We start from the raw sequence: 24,227 nt of genomic DNA on the forward strand, positions 1-24,227 counted from the left end.
TACTTCGAAATTCCAATTCCATGATTTGACATATAGACAGTAAGTAACAGGAACCTGAAAGTTAGAAAAAGATATACGTTTCTCGTATCATGCAGTATTTCAGGCACAGGCGCCCACCGGGGGTCCGAAAATCGATAAACTAAGTCCTGGTTTACTCTCCAACCCCCTTACTGTATAACCTGTAAAGGTGCATCACCAAATCACGGCGACGTGATCGAAAACAGGACAATTCCGCACTCGTCATTACATATATCGTATTTTAAAAGATCAAATGCTTCTGTCCACGTTTCCGATGAGTGTGGAAGGCCTATACGTGGGCCTTCCGAGGGGATACACTTTGTGTCCTTTATTAAATCGGAAAAGACCGAGTTGCCGTGCCGGAAGTATACGAAAACTAGGTCGTCAGCGACTTAAAGTGCAGTGTGTTTTGTCCACAAAAATGTTAGCCAATTCACAGTGTTAGCATTTCACAAAAATGCCTTTGAGTGAAAAAATTCAAAAAGTTCATTCGTTCACAAATGGTGTCAGCAGCCGATTTTCAGAAAGTGTCAGTGACCAAGATATTCACAATCTGGTATCCGAAATGGAAAGTAAAAATACTCGCAAGAACACACTGTAAGTTTCATATATTAGGTTTGTGCAAGAGTATTGCAGGTATTGTGTTTTTCAGTTATAACTTCATTTTTGTTTTATTGTGTTTTCAAGTAAATACATTGTTACATTCTTTAACCTTGTTCCTATTTTGCAACAATGTTGCAAGCGATGGCGTTGGAGAGGCGAAGACGTGTCTTAGTTCAGCCAATCAGCATCGACTCTACTTTTTGTAAGTATGTGAAAGCGAAATCGTGGTCTTTGTGATAGAAAGACCACGGGGAAGATCAAAGGGCCGACGCTCTATCCACATCTAGGCATGGTACAAACAAGTTGTACCTTTCACGTTTTCAGTGTGTCCTCGTCATCACATCTATGTCTTTATAAAGACGGAAAGGTACGAAAGCATTATACTGATCATGGCACATTTGGGTGACGTATTTTCAACATCGATTACTAGTTTCTTATTACCATTGTCTTAATTTCTTCTACTGTTACCAATACCCATCCAGTATGCTGCATGCTAAATGCTACTCTTTTTTTTCAAAACTATTGTCGGATCATCGATTTCAGGGATATTAGCCTCTTTTACACGGATGTTTGTTTGGGTCCAGATTATTTGTACTGTTATATGTATATGTTATTGTTCCCCGGTGAAGACTTTATGGATTTAATAAACTATTCTTCAATTTAATAGTCGTGTTTCAGTTTATCCCGAATACAACAGTGTAGGTAAACACTTATTTCGGCATCGTACGATTATTCAAATGAAATGTTGACTTTCGCCAGGGATCTGACTCCGAGGGACAGAATTTTTATTCTTTAGTTTCAAGGCGAAAGAGACGCCATACATGCAGTTTAGGAAAACCCCTCACTTTTTGGCCCTTTCCCGCCAACTTGCGCATATGTGAGTCACGTTTGTTGGATAGAATGGTTTATTTTCACTGAGGAAATTTTCTAAAACGTGTAATACTATTTCGATTTGCATTGCAGTTCTTTGTTTACATAGGTTTTGTAGTTCCGCTGCGAGTGAGTTGTTACACACATATCACGTCACAAGCTAATGACGTCATAATGTACACATTCAAACGGGATTTCATTTTTGTAAGCGGTTATAGATCTATTCTACAAGATGTATCCAAATGCTATGCAGAAGTCGCTAGAGATCATTAGAGATTCTAAAGCAAGTATGGTTGTAAAACGGGCACGAAGTTTATATTGTTTCACGAGTGGTCGCTAAGCAACGAATGCCATCTTTGCTGATTGTCTTCATAGCGATCAGACGTGTCTTCAGGATTCTCCACATTTCTTGATCTTTCTGCAACAGTTTTGTTCTTTTACTCCGTCTAATATGCCCCGAGGACGTTATCCAGGTATTTTGTTTCGTTTCTTTACTTTCTTTTCCGTCTTTTGTTTCATTTTGTTTTGTTCTTTTACCATAGTCTGTGTGAAGGCATATCATGGAAGACCCCATTAAAGATTGAGAATCCCGTTTTGTGACTTGACTCAACGAAGTCTTCTTTGGATCTGTAGTTCCAGAATACAACAATATTTAAATTATTCGAAAAGAAAAATACTCTCGCCCATAAACGTTAGCGGTTCCTTTCCAAGTGTTTCAACCATGTCTTATTTATCGGGAATTTTTAGCAATTAATCTAAGCCCGCCTCTTTCGTTTTGGATTGGTCCTGTTTATATGTTTTTGTTTGACAAACGTTATCATAAATAAATTCTTTAGTAAAACATTATATATCAAATAAGAAACCCTTTGTAAACGAGTTTACCTTCCAATATTACATGAATATCAAAAGATGGAAATAAGGAGATTGATTTAACCCCCTGGATGGGACAGGGACATAAATGTCCTTCCTCTTCACCCCTCACTTTCAAGTCCAATAAAATTCTAGATATACCACGCACATATGTATACTTCAGTTTTGAATTCTGTGGATACCATCTTGATACCAACCACTACCATCCACTCAGACCAAGCTAAAGTACTTAAAATTGCTTTTCAAAATAGGCTTCATCGTAAATGTCGCCATTTTTCACCTTATCTAAAATCGCGATTCACAGCGTTATTTGATGTATTTTTTGAAATGTGAAAATCGGATAAATACTGTGAGTATTGAATCTCAAAAATAGCATATTATTGATCACTGATATCACGTTTACATGTAACCAGTAACGATAATTCTGAAACGTCGCCGATGAACCCAGAATCGGTTGGGATGTTTTCGAAAAGGCACTTACACGAACGCGGAAGTGCACTTTCCGCCATATTGGATGGTGTTTACAAAATCACGTTTCGAGAAGGCCGGTATTGAGATGCCGATTACGTCAGACACTTATATTTCATAGTCAGCTGCGAGAAATGCATCATTGAATTCCCCACACATCTTAGAATCAAATTACTAATGGTCTTTGTCACCAATACCAATTGTCTAGACAAAACGAAACGAATGATACTAGGTATGAAAACGAACGCTGTGCTCGAAAGACAGCACTTGTTTGAAAGGTAAACCAAAAAAAATCCGATTTTACAGTGCGTAGCATTTTCGGAAATTTTCCAACATCCAGCCGTGTAATTATCGCTTACAATGGCTCAATACGCTTAGAATATTGAGCGGAAGAGTGTCGTAGCAAAAAATAGCAAATTAAAAATAGATAGAATGCAATCATTTGATAATTCATATGAAACTGTCAAACTTTTAGTGCAGCGTGACGCCATGACTGACGTAAAATCAAGCAGAACGACAACGGTACTTATCGGCGTTTCTGGCCTCTTCCGTCATTTACAATGTAATTTATAAAAACATATAACAATACACAGATAGTCAGAATAATTCTGATTACTTACATCTCTCATTTATGTACAAAAGATCCCTGAATCAAGGAAAAAGTCCTCATAAATTCCTGCCTACCCTTCTCAGCGAAGCCGCCATTTTGAAAGAAATCGGTCATAGGTAGTGATGTCACACGTCAACATTGTTGCACATATTAGGCAATTTCTTTGAGGTGAAGGTCGGTTGAACGAGAGAAAACACAATGGCCATATCAGTCCGATTGCACTTTCAGTATTGTGATGTATATTTTGCGTATCGTTCAGACATTTTTTCATGAAACTGATTTCAGTGTCTGCATATATCCATGTTCAACATCATATCATATGTGGATATAGGGTATGCGTTTATATTTTTTGAAAGCTTTTGATTGTTTGAATAATATTTACATGGGAAATTGACTCAGTAAGTGTACTATACCACATTTTAAGCCTTTACTCAAGTGTTAGAAGATCACACGTAGCCATTACTGCAACATGTGCTTTAGTTCCTGTGATGTACAATATTCAATACGTTGGGACAAACATTGCAGTTTCATATGAACAGGTTAATAAACAGCGATTTAATTCAACGTTATAAGTAAAACTGTTAATATTAATGAAAATGAGCTGTACATTGTATGAAATGTATAGGCACACATATTCAAAAGACTTGTCTTCTTCATTGCATTGGTTTGTGTCCTTTTTATAGACAAAATAGTTATGAAAATTGACTGACCAGGAGTTTGTCAAAATCGTTTTATGATTCCTTATCATTGTTTTAGATAACAAAGTCAATTCAAATTAAAACTTACTTTAATGGCAGAATATCTAACTCAAACAATATTTATACGAAAATTGTTTAAAAATATATAAACCAGGTCATGTCTTAATTTGGACAAACCTTACGTCCATATTCTAATAGTTCCATACTGAAAAAGCGATCTCATTTTACCTTTCATTGCATACTTATGAAGTGAAATAATTACATAATCATAAGAAGAAAAGTGTATATCCTAAATGAATATTCAATGAATATTCAGGTGTTATGAAATTTTAATTTACGCTAAATTGATGCCAGACAGGTGCGCGTGTTGCTCACAATAAGATACGTAGTAAAACCGTCTAATTGTTGATATCTTAAGGACACTATTTCCGTGGTAAAGCCATGCATTTTATGTTTTGTCTAGAAAGTGTTGAATTCTTACACAGAAGCCGAGATCTTGTACACATTGAGTGGAAATTACGTTAGATATATACTAATCAGCAAACCAGTGTCGTCTTTTTCCGACGTCACAAAATACACAGAACATTCCATGACGTCAACAAAAAGGCCGCATTATTTTCAGTTATTTCATTACATTTGAAGATGTGTCTGTTACTCCGTTAATAATGATGCAAAATAAACAAAAATACATCCACCACAAACAGGAGAGTATGGGAATCTAAGACCTAAATTATGTATCGGATTGGGCCATCCGAATTGCTACTACCTGCTTTCTGATGTAGTACATTGGAATCTTTTCTTATAAATTGAAAAACTCACAGATGGTATCCGCTCACACTGGGAAACTTTGTATTGGAATAGTCTGGTTCAGTGTGAACAAAACATAAGGAACATATACTATCCGTATCCACAGCAAATTCTCTCCATGTGATCTGAGTTACATTGACCTAAGTGAAGCATAGCGGAGTTATGCCCCCTTATCTATATACGTGCATGACCTCTCTTTCGACTCTTGACGTCATAGAAGAAAATCGATTTTTTTACATTTATTGAGAGTCATTTTTTATTTTGTGCGTATAAAGTTATGCATTAGCACATAAATCCACTTCATATACACTTATGTCGTTCAGATATCAAGCTATATTTTCTTCGCTCACACTTTACGTAAAGATGACAAATTAAAAAAATCGTAGCAGAGTGCTTTTATCGGTGCACGATAAAAAACGGAGAAATGTACTGTTTTTTAACGCACACAAAAGTTTTGGACAACATTTAGCAGTGTCTATTTCTCAAAGCCCTGAGGTACTTGCAGTTATATTTATACCAACGGATAGGAAATTAAATATTCTACATTTGTGTGTAATTTTATAGCCGTAGGCAGATCCAGGACCACGCGAGCGCAATTCTCGCACAACGCTCACTTTTCAAACCTTACGAAAATGTGCGCCTGAAAAAAATACTCGGCATCCAGCGGGTTAATAAAACTGCAACGTGCCAGGACATGCCCACAACACCCTGAATTCATGCTGGCCAGCTGGTCCAAGCCTACTGAAATGTGATGGGGACATATATAAATCCAAAGTCTGTCTTCATTCACTAATGGCAGTTGAGGGTTACAATTCCTGGTGCCGTTGCAAGTGCGGATAGAGGTTTGTGTTGACGCGACGCCCTTTCTCTCCCGAGGGGCATTTCCGCCTGATCTTTGGATTTCATGATAAATATATGTGCATTCCACCTCGCACCAAACCCCACCCGCTCGCACACACCCCACCCCTCTTCCCCCAAATCCTGGATCCTCCCTTACGTTGTACAAGATGATCTTAATGCCAAAGTGACCGTAACTCCCATATCTTAATATAGAGTTAAGGTAGTCTAAGAAGTGAGACTGTGTTGTACAACAACACCCTCAGCCATTTTGTAATGCTTACATTGTGATAGAGATTGAATAAAATAAAACAGACCGAAAATGTATATGTGAACATATAATCATAAATTAAATCTTTGAGCTTCTCCATTCGCCTCGAACATATAACTACCGTTCTACAAATATTTTCTACAAAAATAACTACCATTCTACTAATGTACAGACATGTCCTTCATCTTAGTCCTACACATAGGCCTTCTATGTAGATCTCGGAACATTTACTAACAAAAGAGTGTATCTTGAGATGATCAGGACCATGAAGTTACTTTACCATCGATTATTTTATCTTCTGTGTTATTCTTTCCTTACATAGGAAATGAAGATTCGCTTACACGATGAGTCATGTAATAAAGAAATATTGGATTTTAATATTTCTGTATGAAAAAAAGTGTCGGGCATTTTTATAAGATGTGTCACGTTCTCATCCATGGGAACGAGCTCAAAGTGACAGAACATGGGAGGATGTGAGCAACAAGAACACGTCCCTTACTGTACTCCATAGGTATGTCTTTCCAGGGCAAATACCATTCAAGTAAAACGATATATATACATATCTGGACAAAGGAGTACATTGTATTGAAGTACAAGGAGAACAAGTGATGAAACGTGTTGCGTCCATAAATTTAGTCTAAAATGACCCAAAAATAAAATTAAGAAAGAAACAACATAGTAGAACCCTGTTCAGATGTCTTGATAAAGGAATAATTCATAACCAAACATACTGACAACGGCGTGACATGAAACATTAATCACACAGAATAAGGGTGTCATTTTGCATAGACTGCTTCGAGAGCTCAAACGCGAGAACCAGTCTCCACCGAAGTAGGTATTCTGACTACTTTAAGGGTAGAAGTGATATATATTGTCAACAAGCCCCTACCTTAGCAGGAACTCACGCAGGGGTCGTTTCGATAGAATCAAGAGATAACCTTTAGCAAGAGAGATATCACATCTGCTCTTCTCTTCTCGACATTTCAGTGTTGGTACATACACGAGTCGATTACTTGCTTCGAGCCCTAGAAATGGCGATAAATTAGAGAACACCTACAAATGCATATGTAATAACAAGCCTTTATTTAAGAAACAAAGAAACCATTTAGAATGGAGACAGTAACCGAATTTTATGCAGAGATAACTCCTACTGGACGTCCGCCACTGGATGGTCACTTTAACGGACAACGTTATTGGCCGAGATTGTGGCACCTATAGCAGCACCGTTTACTTAAAAATATTCATGGCCTTTATGGTCGACCATCTTTACAGCAAGGCGACAATGCTTGGCCTCACAGGGCCAGGATCGTCACGGAATTCCTTAGGCAGCAGGATGTAGAACGTATGGAGTGGCCAGCAGGCTCAACAGACCTTAACCCAGTTGAGCTTGGGATCAGTGGATCTCCCAGGACTCCGCAGAGTTCTAGTAGAGGAATGGAATTCCATTCCGCAACTTTCTTCGTGAGCTTGATAAGACGCCAGAGAGGACATTTCTTGACGTGTGCTATATTTCACTTGACCCTTCATTACTAACGCCTAGTGATTTAACTGACATTACGGTAATCTGATCTGGTTAAAAAATATCATTGATTAAGCCCTCCTTAATCAGTTCTGGTTTCTCACAGAGAAAAAAGCCATATCTGATGACAGAGTTACAAAAATGGTCCTTTGTGGCATATCCATCCCCATAATCACCAAATCCATGCTAACAAACAAAGAGGTTAGTCTACACAGGTTGGTAAAAGCAATAGACCATGCTAACTGCCAGTAGTTTGCCTGAAGCTACATAAAAGTAGGATATTAGATTGGGTAGTATGGAACGGATTCAGATTGTCTTACTCTCAGATTGAGAGAGTTCGAGAAGTGCCACTGTTCGCCTACTAGAGGCTTAAAATCATCGGCTTCAATTATCGGTATATAATATCGAAAACTACAAAGAACCAAATAAATCATCCCTTCTCGTGTCAAGATGTCTTTGAATGTGTCAAAAAAATGCAAAGATTTAAACAGGTGCTCCGGGTGAGACTTTTAGGAATGACCCAGGTTAGACAACACGCATCCCAGACAAGAATGTGGCTTGAAGTGAATTAAAACTCATTTTGCTATGGTCTGTTCAATCTGAGATGCAGTCGTGACTCTAAGGTACTTAATTTCACTTAATCTTTATAAATAGAAAGTGTAAACCCCGAGGCCCAAAGGAATCCCGGGAACAACTATCTCAGGAACAATAAGGACTCTCTAAAGTGGTAAAGCATAATGTTGATGAGATGACAGATGTAATAGAGCTATATATTTTTTGTCGAGAATCTGCTACAATGAATGATATAGTGAGTCCCTAGGACGCAGTATATATTTCATCTACGTTGATGTTATGCATTTTGTGTACGTAAGAGACTGGTGAATCCCTAACTTTACAATGCAGGCAACGACTGGAGACGTGGTGTGTCTCCTATGAGGAGATTCCAGGACCCCGTGCGTCAAGTGTCTCTAGACAGATACAGTCTTAGAGGGGTGTCTCCCTTGAATCGGCCCGAGGGTAGAACACAAGGCACACGTGGCGTTTCTCCCTTGAATCGCCAAAATGGAAACAACGACTTTGGACAGGATTCCTCCCCAAATGGCGTCATGGCGTGGACATCAACCCCCATTGACAGGAGCCTCATGTCTGAGACAACATACAAAGTCTCTGTCTCGGACTTGATCAGACCACGCCAGCCTCTCTTCAAGCCTCCCAAACTCAATCTGGGTATCAAGTCATCTACAAACACCCTGGTAGTCGTTTTCTCAGTATTTATTTCGTGGAATCAGCTTTACTTGGTTTATACATCAAACTCAGAGCTTAATTAGACGAAACCCTGAGGCCCACATTAGATTCACTTCACTTTCAACACGCCAATAATTGTTGCTAACCATGTTCCAGAACACGCTGACATCAAAGAAGGAGACTGTCAAAGTTCCTAGCGCATCAAATGATGCTGGGCGAAAGCCTCTTCAGTCATCCTCACACGTCTCCATCTCCAAGAAACAGACTTCCTGTGTGAAAACAGTCACCCCTCCTCACACAAAGAAGGTGATTATTTCTGAACACAGATGTGTACGCTAAGTTACCTGTCTCAGAAAATGAATTCATAGATGGTAAATACTAACCGGATAGCAGAGTAGGTTTGATTTCTGAACTTATCCATAACTGATTTAATTGACGTCTCCTGCTGAACAGCCTTCACCTTCAAGACGAGGATGAGGTTATGTGATTTTGTTCGTTAAGGCTTCCTATGTGTTGTAGACATTTTTGCCGTTCTTCTTTGTGGAGGCCAATCTTCTGTTCATTGTGGATGTATCTACTTGGGATGTCACGATTCACCGATACACAAATGCTTCATCGGCACGTTTTGTACGATACGATATACGATTCATTTGATATGATATCAGTTCCACCTTTGACATGCACATATCGATTTTTTAGCCTTAACACGTTTGTGTCCTGTATTTGTTTACACCAAGCAGAAAACGTGACGTTTTGAGAGTGATTACTTTTTATGTAATGGCTTGGTTGTAGTGGCTGCTTGTTAGGATCCAAATTTAGAAAATGACATATCGCGATATGTATCGAATCATGGCCTCAGTATTGAGATACGTGTCGCATGGTGAGGCACCTATATCGTATGACCTACCGTTTTCTTGTTCCAGGTTGTGGATGTGTCCAGTATGAATCTGCCAGAGTGGATCAGTGATATATCCCCTTTGGCCTCCTCCTCAACCACTTCCTGCTCATCCTCAACAAGCCTGAACTTGAATGAAGAAAACATGATGACCAAACAATCCGCTGTATCTAATGATAAAGTACATAACCTTATAAGCTTCATGTAATCTAATGGAGTGAGTGAGTGAGTATGTGAATGAGTGAGTGTGTGCGTGAGTTAGTGTGTGAGTGAGTTAAGGTCTGTGTTACACTCAGAAATATAACTATTATGTGGCGGTGATATGTAAACAATCGAGTCCTGACAGACGATCACGTGATACTAGCCATGTTTCAGTGGTTCTCATTCCGTTTCCTGTACCAATTTTTGTTTCTTCGGTTCTGACAAGTTATAAGCACCCCCGCTGCACCTCAGCCACACCCCCAATCCACCCACCTTTCTGTATGACCTACTGTGTTCTTGTTCCAGGTTGTGAAAGTGTCCACTATGAATCTGCCAGAGTGGATCTACGATATATCCTGCTGGGCGTCCACCCCAACCACTTCCTGCTCATCCTCAGCAAGCCTGGACTTGAATGAAGAAAACGTGATGCCCAAACAAACCGCTGCATCTGATGATAAGGTAAATACCCTTCATATAACCCGAGTGAGTGAGTGAGTTAAGGTTCATGAGAAGGTAAACAACCTTTATACTACCTGAAGGAGTGAGTGAGTTAGAATTATGGAACACTCGGCAATATTCCAGCTGTAGGGCGGTTGTTTGTAAATAATCGATTCTGGACCAGACAATCCGCTGATCAGGTAAATACCTTCAATAAACTGAAGGAACACATCATCTTTGGTGTATGCGCAAAAGTATGATTCTGTTTGTATCTAAAATTGCATTCAGCAAAATGACGTCTGTATGGCGGTGGTCTGTAAATGGTTTGGACCAGATAATCCACTGATTGACTTCTTGATCACTGATCTACAAAAGTGTCTCTGGGCCTTTGTATGTAAGTGGACCATGTGTGTCTGGTTCGAGCCAAACTGTGAAGATTAGCATTGTTACTGTGACAGCTGCGAGTTTATTATTGCGCCGCGTTTACTGGGCTACTAACAGTCCCACAATATCAAGACTGGGGAGCACCAGTAATGGGCTTCACGCATGGTATTCATGTGAGGAATCGAACCCGGATTTTCGGCGTGACGAGTTAATTCACTACTTACGTACCCCACCAAACCTGTGGACCCTAATCATGTATAATAAAACATTTTTTCAGACTCCTCCTGCCAAAGTGCCAAAGAAAAGAGTCAGATTCAGCCAAGTGGCGTGGCCTTCAGACGTTGACGAGTTAGTCATTAAACGGAGATTCTCACAGCCTAAGGTCAGTGACACCGCCAGTGGCAATGAGAATGAAGCTGGTCATAGATTTAAGTCCCTGACTCTCATTCAGTTTGCAAGTGCAAGTCACTTTTGCCCCTCTGGACGGAAGACATGGGGTCGGATACGTGACATTTAGGCAACTTCTGCACACACACGATATCTCCGTCAAAAGTATGACAGGAGACTTTACTAATCTTTACTGTGGTATATCTGTCAAAAGTATGACAGGAGACTTTACTAATCTCTACTGTGGTATATCTCTTGCTTGCCCTGTATTACACGGGAACATCTGTATCTTTAAAACATTTGATTATTGAGGAGATGATCGGTGGCATCAAACAGTTTCCTTTTTTTCCAGGCACGAGCATTTACCATCGTCTATGGTGAGGATCAGGTAAGCACGTGGAGTACGATAGAATGTGGTTCCAGTGACTGAGACTCATGTTGAACATTACCGTCTTTGTATAAACATAGATTGTTCGTTATCTAACCACCTACTTTTAACAGAAGTGGGTTTGTGCACGTTGTTCACTCAGACATCCTATTTTGCAGTCTGAACTTGACAGAGACTCCCAACCTCAGCTTCGTCCCCCACCGCCCCCTCTCGTCCCCTACACCGGGGACGCCAACCGCCGTTTGGTTCCCTCCATGTCCAGACTGAGCCTGGAGGACGTCCTGCTGGTAGGTGAACCATGAACGTGTCAGGTCACGTCCTGTTGTGATCTTCCTCTTGGGACATCTTGTTTTATCAACATCTTGACAACTGTCAAATATAATGTAGATTCGGAATGTGTGTACTTCAGCATGTAGAATATACAATCAGGTTATATTCATAACGCTATTATAGAACAGTGCTGAGTGTGATGTTCAGCGGCGAGCTATAGATTAATGTTTCACTGTCTACTGTTTCGACAGGTCAACGAATCGAGGAAGAGGAGAAGGGATATGACCTCCGTCCCCACAGGCGACGTCAAGAAGAGGAAGATTGCACCCTCGGACGGAAGAAATGAGACCAGCTACGTCACAAGACCCAAACAATGGTGGCTGAGGAAGCGAAGACAAGCGAGGAGGAAACAGTACCAACCATCTTCCTCCTCAACTTCTACCTCTGCTGTCAGCGCAACTACTTCGACTATCACCACCATTTCACCCGGATCTGCCTCTTACTCTTGTCCAACGTCCATCTCTGGTGCCTCTTCTTCCCATAGGGGATCTCTTAAGAGGAGGGCACCAGACGATGATTCCTGTTCTGGTGATGGCTTCAAGAGGTCTCGTCTCAACTAGTTCATGCAACGGCCTCGCAGAATAGCAACGCTTCAGATAATTCCTTTTGAACTGTCATGACATAGTGTGTTTGAAAATATTTTAATCTCAATTCAAAACAGGTTGTTCTGATACAATCTTTTGGAGATAACGTTCAGCCAAGCCTAGTTAGGTCCCAATACTGCAGAAAATGGTGGTCGCGCACCACGAAACTAACATGTACGGTGCTGGAATTCCAACCTGGAGGACATCTTCTCAGATGTGTCATCTCTGTTGGCTCATGCTATCATCCACTAGTTTGTGTGCTCCAAACTCGACTACCTTGCAGACTGCCTCTGCGTAGCTGCAATGCTGCTGACTTCACAGGAAAATAACCCTTCTTTCATCATTTAAAAATAAATTAGGATCATTCAAAATTACTTACGTCACCACTGGTTTATGATAAACTTCAAGCTTTGCGCTACCCGCCAGTAAAATAATTTTCATCATTTCATCACAATTTAAGCATGGTATGGGAATATTTGTATCACGTTGCTGTTGATTTTTAAAATATTTGTAAAAATATATGTTACGAACATTGAACAGTTTACACTGTGTTAACATTTTTGGTGTAGAAACTTGATAAAAATGTTTTTGTTATTGAATGTTTAAAAAGCTTCTAATCAACGCTAAACATATGGGCGTCAACCTTCCTGTACATGTCATTGGACAGATATATTTTATAAGTAATATATCATATTTATCTTGCACTATACACAAGCCATTTGTTTGTTACTCTACAATACTTCAAACTTTTATTTGTTCTTTAATAAATTTTACAAAGAAAATCTTTGTTTTGTCAGTTTTACATGCTCAAGGATCTCCCTCGAAACGTCCCATGAGATCACATGTGAAAGTCAAAATCCTGTGCAGGACAATGATGAGTCCTGGTTGCATCTGTACTTGAGGTCGATGCTACTGATGTTGGCCACTGTGTAGTGGCCATATAATTTCCAAGTCCTGTGCTGGGATTCGAAGCAAGGACCTTCTGATCCGAAGTCGTACGCCTTGTCCACATGACCAAAGAGGTTAAGCCCGTCAGCTAGCTGACAAGATAAGGATTTCATCTGTGGAATGACTCCACATCCTGCTACAACAGGATTATAAAATTACAGATTATAGATTATAGATTATAGAATAGACAAATCACTACTTCAGCCGGAGAAATATCTGTCGTTTTTAGCATCTATGAAATTAGGAAATTCATTTATACGTTTTAGGTTAGATTTGATCAACATAATGGTAAACGAAGGAAGACGCTTTTATTTTGTACGATGCAAAAGATTGTGCCCATTGTTTAATATGGACGTGGAAAATGAAATCCATTTTCTACTCGTATGTCCTTTGTATAAAGATTTGCGTACTACATTAGCATTGAAACTACTTCTTTCATCAACTGACAAGCATGTAATAATAAAATAATTCCACGTCCATATTACACAATGGGCACAATCCATATATAAACATACATACACAACTAATGCTAGTTTTTTAATTTAGTTACTGTAACAACTGGTCTTGGTCGATGAGTTGTCGATTTGACACCTGTATCAATCGTTCGTAAAATGTTTGAGTTTGGACAGGTACGATTTTGACAGTACCTACTTGTTCAGAATATCTAAATGGCTTAGTAACAGAAAATGTACTTTGTGGCTATCTTTCAAACAACGTAAATATTTTTAAAACTGTTGTGATTATATCTTATATATGACAAACGTCACTTACATGTTTCTAAAAGACCACCGATATCGTATACCTTGCTGTAAGTTGAGTATTATGAAAAACACTTTTCAAAACGTTTGCTTTCCCTTTCGGAAAATAACACAAAACTTCAAATGTGTACTTTTTTGTACTTCAGTTTAAAACGGAGTCTTGGCACGTCGTGTGAAAGTCAACCTGTCCTTCTCTCGTAAATCAAACTGTAACGTTGTTTCGATGACAATGTGCTTCGAGTTTAATATCTTAGTGGTCAACCGGCTCCCGGTGGGCGCCTGTACGTCTTTGTAAGTGTAAACCAGTTTTTGAAAGTGTTCTATTCTGTACAAATCCTCTTCCAGGATAAGCACCTTCGTACACCTCTACCTCACGCGTGAAATCGTGATTTACTCAGGTTAAGGTCTGTTCGCAGGAGTTTCTCGTTTTCTCCTAAATAGCGGGTTTAAGTGACGTGACTTGAATTGACCTGGGTTCGTCTCAACATAATTTGATGATATTACAATCAAGCACCCTGAGTCGATCCTTGATGTGTCGAATTTTCTGTCATCTCGAAATATGAGCTTCGATTACTTTTTCGAAATTTGAACTTTTTAAAATACTTGTTAACAAACGAATAGTATTATGAAAGTGGCGATAAAAGTGATTGAAATAAGTCAGGAAAACTGGAAATACTTCGAAATTCCATTTTTCAAAAGATTTGACATATAGACAGAAAGTAACAGGAACCTGAAAGTTAGAAAAAGATATACGTTTCTCGTATCATGCAGTATTTCAGGCACAGGCGCCCACCAGGGGGCCGAAAATCGATAAACTAAGTCCCGGTTTACTATCCAACCCCTTACTGTATAACCTGTAAAGGTGCATCACCAAATCACGGCGACGTGATTGAAAACAGGACAATTCCGCACTCGTCATTGCATATATTGTATTTTAAAAGATCAAATGCTTCTGTCCACGTTTCCGATGAGTGTGGAAGGCCTATACGTGGGCCTTCCGAGGGGATACACTTTGTGTCCTTTATTAAATACGGAAAAGACCGAGTTGCCGTGCCGGAAGTATAAGAAAACTAGGTCGTCAGCGACTTAAAGTGCAGTGTGTTTTGTACACAAAAGTGTTAGCCAATTCACAGTGTTAGCATTTCACGAACTGAAATGCCTTTGAGTTAAAAAAATCAAAATGTTCATTCGAACACAAATGGTGTCGGCAGCCGATTTTCAGAAAGTGTCAGTGACCAAGATATTCACAATCTGGTATCCGAAGTGGAAAGTAAAAATACTCGCAAGAACACACTGTAAGTTTCATGTTAGTTTTGTGCAAAAGTATTGCAGGTATTGTGTTTTTGAGTTGTAACTTAACTTAACCTTATTTTGCAACAATGTCGCAAGTGATGGCGTTGGAGAGCCGAAGACGTGTCTTAGTTCAGCCAATCAGCATCGACTCTACTTTTTGTAAGTATGTGAAAGCGAAATCGTGGTCTTTGTGATAGAAAGACCACGGGGAAGATCAAAGGGCCAACGCTCTATCCACATCTAGGCATGGTACAAACAAGTTGTACCTTTCACGTTTGCAGTGTGTCCTCGTCATCACATCTATGTCTATATAAAGACGGAAAGGTACAAAAGCATTATACTGATCATGGCACATTTGGGTGACGTATTTTCAACATCGATTACTAGTTTCTTATTACCATTGTCTTAATTTCTTCTACTGTTACCAATACCCATCCAGTATGCTGCATGCTAAATGCTACTATCTTTTTTTCAAAACGCCCTTTCTCTCCCGAAAAACAAATCCCCGAGGAGCATTTCCGCCTGATCTTTGGATTTTATGATAAATATATGTGCATTCCCCGACCCACCTCGCACAAAACCCTACCCGTTCGTACAAACCCCTCCCCCTTCCCTCAAATCCTGGATCCTACCCTGCGTTGTACAAGACGATCCTAATGCCAAAGTGACCGAAACTCCCATATATTAACATAGACTTAACCCCCTGGATACCACAGGGACATATATATAGGGGGTTAAGGTAGTCTTAGAAGTGAGGCTGTTTTGTACATCATCACCCTCACCATTTTGTAATGCTTACATTGTGATAGAGATTGAATAAAATAAAACAGACCGAAAATGTATATGTAAACATATAATCATAAATTAAATCTTTGAGCTTCTCCACTCGCCTCGAACATATAACTACCGTTCTACAAATATTTTCTACAAAAATAACTACCATTCTACTAATGTACAGACATGTCCTTCATCTTAGTCCTACCCATAGGCCTTCTTTATAGATCTCGGAACATTTACTAACAAAAGAGTGTATCTTGAGATGATCAGGACCATGAAGTTACTTTACCATCGATTATTTTATCTTCTGTGTTATCCTTTCCTTACACAGGAAATGAAGATTCGCTTACACGATGAGTCATGTAATAAAGAAATGTTGTTTTTTAATATAACGATATCTATTAAACGATATCTATGCGTATCTGGACAAAGGAGTACATTGTATTCGAAGTGATGAAACGTGTTCCGGCCATAAATGTAATCTAAAACGACTAAGAAATAAAATGGGTTCCGTCTTAGGCAAGAAACAACATAGTAGAACCCAGTTCGGATGTCTTGATAAAAGAATAAATCATAACCAAACATACTGACAATGAAACATGAGACGTGTCATGAAACATTAATCACACAGAATAAGGGTGTCATTTTGCATAGACTGCTTCGAGATCTTCGAGAACAAGCCCCTACCTTTAGCAGGAACTCACGCAGGGGTCGTTTCGATAGAATCAAGAGATAACATTTAGCAAGAGAGATATCACATCTGCTCTTCTCTTCTCGACATTTTAGAGTGGGTACATACATGAGTCGATTACTTGCTTCAAGTCCTAGAACGAATTCACGATAATGGCGACAAATTAGAGAACACCTACAAATGCATATGTAATAACAAGCCTTTATTTAAGAAACAAAGAAACCATTTAGAATGGAGACAGGAACAGGATTTGGGCGGAGATACCTCCTACTAGACGTCCGCCACTACACGTGGCCGATGGTCATTTTACCGGACAGCGTTATTTGACGAGATTCTGTCTCCTGTAGCAGTGTCGTTACTTCAAACTATTCATGGCTTTTATGGTCGACCATCTTTACAGCAAGACGACAACGCTTGGCCTCAACGCTGGGCCAGGACTGTCACGGAACTCCTTAGGCAGCAGGGTGTAGAGCATATGGAGTGGCCAGCAGGCTCAACAGACCTGAACCCATTTGAGTGTGGGATCAGTGGATCTCCCAGGACTCCGCAGAGTTCTAGTAGAGGAATGGAATGCAGTTTCTTTGTGAGCTTGATAAGAAGCCAGAGAGGACATTTCTTGACATGTGCTATATTTCACTTGACCCTTCATTACTAGTGATTTAAGTGACATTACGGTAATGTGATGTAATATCACTGATTAAGCCCTCCTTAATCAGTTCTGGTTTCTCACAGAGAAAAAAGCCATGTCGGATGACAGAGTTACAAAAATGGTCCTTTGTGGCATATCCATCCCCATAATCACTAAATCCGTGCAAACAAACAAAGAGGTTACTCTACACAGGTTGGTAAAAGCAACAGACCATGCTAACTGCCAGTAGTTTGCCTGAAGCTACATGAAAGTAGGATATTAGATTGGGTAGTATGGAACGGATTCAGATTGTCTTACTCTCAGATTGAGAGAGTTCGAGAAGTGCCACTCTTCGCCTACTAGAGGCTTAAAATCATCGGCTTCAATTATCGGTATAATATCGAAAATTACAAAGAACAAAACAAATTACCCCTTCTCGTGTCAAGATGTCTTTGAATGTGTCAAAAAAAATGCAAAGCTTTAAACAAGTGCTCCGGGTGAGACTTTTAGGAATGACCCAGCTTAGACAACACGCATCATAGACAAGATTGTGGCTTGAACTGAATTAAAACTCATTTTGTTGTGGTCTGTTCAATCTGAGATGCAGTCGTGACTCTAAGGTACTTAATTTCACTTAATCTTTATAAATAGAAAGTGTAAACCCCGAGGCCCAAAGGAATCCCGGGAACAACTATTACAGGAACAATAAGGACTCTCTAAAGTGGTAAAGCATAATGTTGATGAGATGACAGATGTAATAGAGCTATATGTTTTTTGTCGAGAATCTGCTACAATAAATGATATAGTGAGTCCCTAGAATCTCAACCACCCTTACAAGAACAATGAGGGTTCTGTAATGTAGAAAAGCCTAGTGTTCTGTAACCATGGAGACGACAAATGTGATAGAGATATATATTTCATTCCGAGACTTGTGCAATGAATGATACAGTGAGTCCCTAGGACGCAGTATATATTTCATCTACGTTGATGTTATACATTTTGCGTACGTAAGAGACTGGTGAATCCCTAACTTTACAATGCAGGCAACGACTGGAGACGTGGTGTGTCTCCTATGAGGAGATTCCAAGACCCCGTGTGTCAAGTGTCTCTAAACAGATACAGTCTTAGAGGGGTGTCTCCCTTGAATCGGCCCGAGGGTAGAACACAAGGCACACGTGGCGTTTCTCCCTTGAATCGCCAGAATGGAAACAACGACTTTGGACAGGATTCTTCCCCAAATGGCGTCATGGCGTGGACATCAACCCCCATTGACAGGAGCCTCATGTCTGAGACAACATACAAAGTCTCTGTCTCGGACTTGATCAGACCACGCCAGCCTCTCTTCAAGCCTCCCAAACACAATCTGGGTATCAAGTCATCTACAAATAACCAGGTAGTCATTTTCTCAGTTTTTATTTCGTGGAATCAGCTTTACTTGGTTTATACATCAAACTCAGAGCTTAATTAGACGAAACCCTGAGGCCCACATTAGATTCACTTCACTTTCAACACGCCAATAATCGTTGCTAACCATGTTTCAGAACACGCTGACATCAAAGAAGGAGACTGTCAAAGTTCCTAGCGCATCAAATGATGCTGGGCGAAAGCCTCTTCCGTCATCCTCACACGTCTCCATCTCCAAGAAACAGACTTCCTGTGTGAAAACAGTCACCCCTCCTCACACAAACAAGGTGATTATTTCTGAACACAGATGTGTACGCTAAGTTACCTGTCTCAGAAAATGAATTCATAGATGGTAAATACTAACCAGATAGCAGAGTAGGTTTGATTTCTGAACTTATCCATCCCTGATTTAATTGACGTCTCCTGCTGAACAGCCTTCACCTTCAAGACGAGGATGAGGTTATGTGATTTTGTTCGTTAAGGCTTCCTATGTGTTGTAGGCATTTTTGCCGTTCTTCTTTGTGGAGGCCAATCTTCTGTTCATTGTGGATGTATCTACTTGGGATGTCACGATTCACCGATACACAAATGCTTCATCGGCACGTTTTGTACGATACGATATACGATTCATTTGATATGATATCAGTTCCACCTTTGACATGCACATATCGATTACTATTTTTTAGCCTTAACACGTTTGTGTCCTGTATTTGTTTACACCAAGCAGCAAACGTGACGTTTTGAGAGTGATTACTTTTTATGTAATGGCTTGGTTGTAGTGGCTGCTTGTTAGGATCCAAATTTAGAAAATGACATATCGCGATATGTATCGAATCATGGCCTCAATATTGAGATACGTGTCGCATGGTGAGGCACCTATATCGTATGACCTACCGTTTTCTTGTTCCAGGTTGTGGATGTGTCCAGTATGAATCTGCCAGAGTGGATCAGTGATATATCCCCTTTGGCCTCCTCCTCAACCACTTCCTGCTCATCCTCAACAAGCCTGAACTTGAATGAAGAAAACATGATGACCAAACAATCCGCTGTATCTAATGATAAAGTACATAACCTTATAAGCTTCATGTAATCTAATGGAGTGAGTGAGTGAGTATGTGAATGAGTGAGTGTGTGCGTGAGTTAGTGTGTGAGTGAGTTAAGGTCTGTGTTACACTCAGAAATATAACTATTATGTGGCGGCGATATGTAAACAATCGAGTCCTGACAGACGATCACGTGATACTAGCCATGTTTCAGTGGTTCTCATTCCGTTTCCTGTACCAATTTTTGTTTCTTCGGTTCTGACAAGTTATAAGCACCCCCGCTGCACCTCAGCCACACCCCCAATCCACCCACCTTTCTGTATGACCTACTGTGTTCTTGTTCCAGGTTGTGAAAGTGTCCACTATGAATCTGCCAGAGTGGATCTACGATATATCCTGCTGGGCGTCCACCCCAACCACTTCCTGCTCATCCTCAACAAGCCTGGACTTGAATGAAGAAAACGTGATGCCCAAACAAACCGCTGCATCTGATGATAAGGTAAATACCCTTCATATAACCAGAGTGAGTGAGTGAGTTAAGGTTCATGAGAAGGTAAACAACCATTATACTACCTGAAGGAGTGAGTGAGTTTAGAATTATGCCACACTCAGCAATATTCCTGCTGTAGGGCGGTTGTTTGTAAGTAATCGATTCTGGACCAGACAATCCGCTGATCAGGTAAATACCTTCAATAAACTGAAGGAACACATCATCTTTGGTGTATGCGCAAAAGTATGATTCTGTTTGTATCTAAAATTGCATTCAGCAAAATGGCGTCTGTATGGCGGTGGTCTGTAAATGGTTTGGACCAGATAATCCACTGATTGACTTCTTGATCACTGATCTACAAAAGTGTCTCTGGGCCTTTGTATGTAAGTGGACCATGTGTGTCTGGTTCGAGCCAAACTGTGAAGATTAGCATTGTTACTGTGACAGCTGCGAGTTTATTATTGCGCCGCGTTTACTGGGCTACTAACAGTCCCACAATATCAAGACTGGGGAGCTCCAGTAATGGGCTTCACGCATGGTATTCATGTGGGGAATCGAACCCGGATCTTCGGCGTGACGAGCTAATTCACTACTTACGTACCCCACCAAACCTGTGGACCCTAATCATGTATAATAAAACATTTTTTCAGACTCCTCCTGCCAAAGTGCCAAAGAAAAGAGTCAGATTCAGCCAAGTGGCGTGGCCTTCAGACGTTGACGAGTCAGTTATTAAACGGAGATTCTCACAGCCTCAGGTCAGTGACACAGCTAATAGCAATGAGAATGAAGCTGGTCATAGATATAAGTCCCTGACTCTCATTCAGTTTGTAAGTGCAAGTCACTTTTGCCCCTCTGGACGGAAGACATGGGGTCGGATACGTGACATTTAGGCAACTTCTGCACACACACGATATCTCCGTCAAAAGTATGAAAGGAGACTTTACTAATCTCTACTGTGGTATATCTGTTGCTTGCCCTGTATTACACGGGAACATCTGTGTCTTTCAAACATTTGATTACTGAGGAGATGGTCGGTGGCATAAAACAGTTTCCTTTTTTTCCAGGCACGAGCATTTACCATCGTGTATGATGAGGATCAGGTAAGCACGTGGAGTACGATAGAATGTGGTTCCAGTGATCGAGACTAATGCTGAACATTACCGTCTTTGTATAAACATAGATTGTTCGTTATCTAACCACCTACTTTTAACAGAAGTGGGTTTGTGCACGTTGTTCACTCAGACATCCTATTTTGCAGTCTGAACTTGACAGAGACTCCCAACCTCAGCTTCGTCCCCCACCGCCCCCTCTCGTCCCATACACCGGGGACGTCAACCGCCGTTTGGTTCCCTCCATGTCCAGACTGAGCCTGGAGGACGTCCTGCTGGTAAGTGAACCATGAAAGTGTCAGGCCACGTCTTGTTGTGGTCTTCCTTCAACATCTTGATAACTGCCAAAGACAATGTAGATTCGGAATATGTGTACTTCAGCATGTAGAATACACAATCATAACACTCTTATAGAACAGTGCTGAGTGTGATGTTCAGCGTCGAGCAATGATTAATGTTTCACTGTCTACTGTTTCGACAGGTCAACGAATCGAGAAAGAGGAGAAGGGATATGGCCTCCGTCTTCACAGGCGACGTCAAGAAGAGGAAGATTGCACCCTCGGACGGAAGAAATGAGACCAGCTACGTCACAAGACCCAAACAATGGTGGCTGAGGAAACGCAGACAAGCGAGGAGGAAACAGGACCAACCATCCTCCTCGACTTCTACCTCTGCTGTCAGCGCAACTACTTCGACTATCACCACCATTTCACCCGGATCTGCCTCTTACTCTTGTCCAACGTCCATCTCTGGTGCCTCTTCTTCCCATAGGAGATCTCTTAAGAGGAGGGCACCAGACGATGATTCCTGTTCTGGTGATGGCTTCAAGAGGTCTCGTCTCAACTAGTTCATGCAACGGCCTCGCAGAATAGCAACGCTTCAGATAATTCCTTTTGAACTGTCATGACATAGTATGTTTGAAAATATTTTAATCTCAATTCAAAATAGGTTGTTCTGATACAATCTTTTGGAGATAACGTTCCTCTCAGCCAAACCTAGTTAGGTCCCAATACAGCAGACTTGTTGTAACAGGCGACAAAATGGTAGTCGCGCAGCACGAGACTAACATTTTCGGTGCTGGAACTCCAACCTGGAGGACATCTTCTCCGATGTGTCATCTCTGTTGACTCATGCTATCGTCCACTGGTTTGTGTGCTCCAAACTCGACTACCTTGCAGCCCGTATCTGCGTAGCTGCAATAGTGCTGACTTCACAGGTAGACAACCCCTGCGCAGCTGCAATACTGCTGACGTCACGGTAAACACCCCTTCCTTCCTCATTTAAAAAATAAATTAGGATCATTCAAAATTACTTACGTCGCCAATAGTTTATGATAAACTTCAAGCTTTGGGCTATCCGCCAGTGAAGTAATTGTCATGATTTCATCACAATTTAAGCATAGTATGGAAATATTTGTATCAAGTTGCTGTTAATTTTTAAAATGTTTGTAAAAATATATGTTGCGAACATTGAACAGTTTACACATGTGTTAACATTTTTGATGTAGAAACTTGATAAAAATGTTTTTGTTATTGAATGTTTAAAAAGCTTCTCATCAACGCTAAACATATGGGCGTCAACCTTCCTGTACATGTCACTGGACAGATATATTTTATAAGTAATATATCATATTTATCTTGCAATATACACAAGCCATTTGTTTGTTACTCTACAATACTTGAAACGTTTATTTGTTCTTTAATTAATTTTATAAAGAAAATCTTTGTTTTGTCAGTTTTACATGCTCAAGGATCTCCCTCGAAACGTCCCATGAGATAACATGTGAAAGTCAAAATCCTGTGCAGGACAATGATGAGTCCTGGTTGTATCTGTACTTGAGGTCGATGCTCATGATGTTGGTCACTGTGTAGTGGCCATATAATTTCCAAGTCTCTCGCTGGGATTCGAAGCAAGGACCTTCTGATCCGAAGTCGTACGCCTTGTCCACATGACCAAAGAGGTTAAGCCCGTCAGCTAGCTGACAAGATAAGGATGTCATCTGTGGAATGACTCAACGCCCTGCTTCAACAGGATTATAAAATTACAGATTATAGATTATAGATTATAGATTATACAAATCACTACTCCAGTCGGAAAAATATCTGTCGTTTTTAACATCAAAGAAATTAGGAAATTCATTTATACGTTTTAGGTTAGGTTTGATCAACATAATGGTAAACGAAGGAAGACGCTTTTGTTTTGTACGATGCAAAAGATTGTGCCCATTGTGTAATTTGGACGTGGAAAATGAAATCCATTTTCTACTCGTATGTCCTTTGTATAAAGACTTGCGTACTAAATATATAGCGGAATGCTATCTATGTAAGCCACCTACATTAACATTGAAACTACTTCTTTCATCAACTGAAAAGCATGTAATAATAAAATAATTCCACGTCCATGTTACACAATGGGCACAATCTATCTATCTATCTATCTATCTATCTATCTATCTATCTGTGTGTGTGTGTTTGTGTGTGTGTGTTTGTGTGTGTGTGTGTGTGTGTGTGTTTGTGTGTATTGTATGTGTGTAACTCTATTGTATATAGAGGCCTTTTGTACAATAAACATCTTTGTCTTTGACTTTGACTTGATTATTTGCTGCAGAGATGTTTTGCTGTCGCCATGTAGATTAGATATTGCTGAGTGCGGTGATAAAAACC

The 24,227-nt window shown here is 40.2% G+C and overlaps 2 protein-coding genes across 2 annotated transcripts; both read left to right on the plus strand.

Moving 5' to 3' along the window:
- The first annotated feature begins 1,723 nt into the window (after window positions 1-1,723).
- On the plus strand, window positions 1,724-12,399 carry LOC137291220 (uncharacterized). The gene is made up of 10 exons (XM_067822516.1): window positions 1,724-1,778; window positions 8,475-8,824; window positions 8,973-9,122; window positions 9,336-9,386; window positions 9,740-9,892; window positions 10,219-10,371; window positions 11,012-11,116; window positions 11,474-11,509; window positions 11,668-11,796; window positions 12,031-12,399. The coding sequence occupies exons 1-10, from the start codon at window positions 1,724-1,726 to the stop codon at window positions 12,397-12,399; spliced, it is 1,551 nt and encodes a 516-aa protein (XP_067678617.1).
- Window positions 12,400-18,764: 6,365 nt separating this feature from the next.
- On the plus strand, window positions 18,765-22,411 carry LOC137291223 (uncharacterized). Its single transcript, XM_067822520.1, has 9 exons — window positions 18,765-18,911; window positions 19,060-19,209; window positions 19,423-19,473; window positions 19,833-19,985; window positions 20,312-20,464; window positions 21,106-21,210; window positions 21,520-21,555; window positions 21,714-21,842; window positions 22,046-22,411. The coding sequence occupies exons 1-9, from the start codon at window positions 18,765-18,767 to the stop codon at window positions 22,409-22,411; spliced, it is 1,290 nt and encodes a 429-aa protein (XP_067678621.1).
- Window positions 22,412-24,227: the final 1,816 nt, after the last annotated feature.

This window comes from Haliotis asinina, chromosome 7, assembly GCF_037392515.1.
Source record: "Haliotis asinina isolate JCU_RB_2024 chromosome 7, JCU_Hal_asi_v2, whole genome shotgun sequence".
In the NCBI taxonomy this organism is placed as follows: domain Eukaryota; kingdom Metazoa; phylum Mollusca; class Gastropoda; order Lepetellida; family Haliotidae; genus Haliotis; species Haliotis asinina.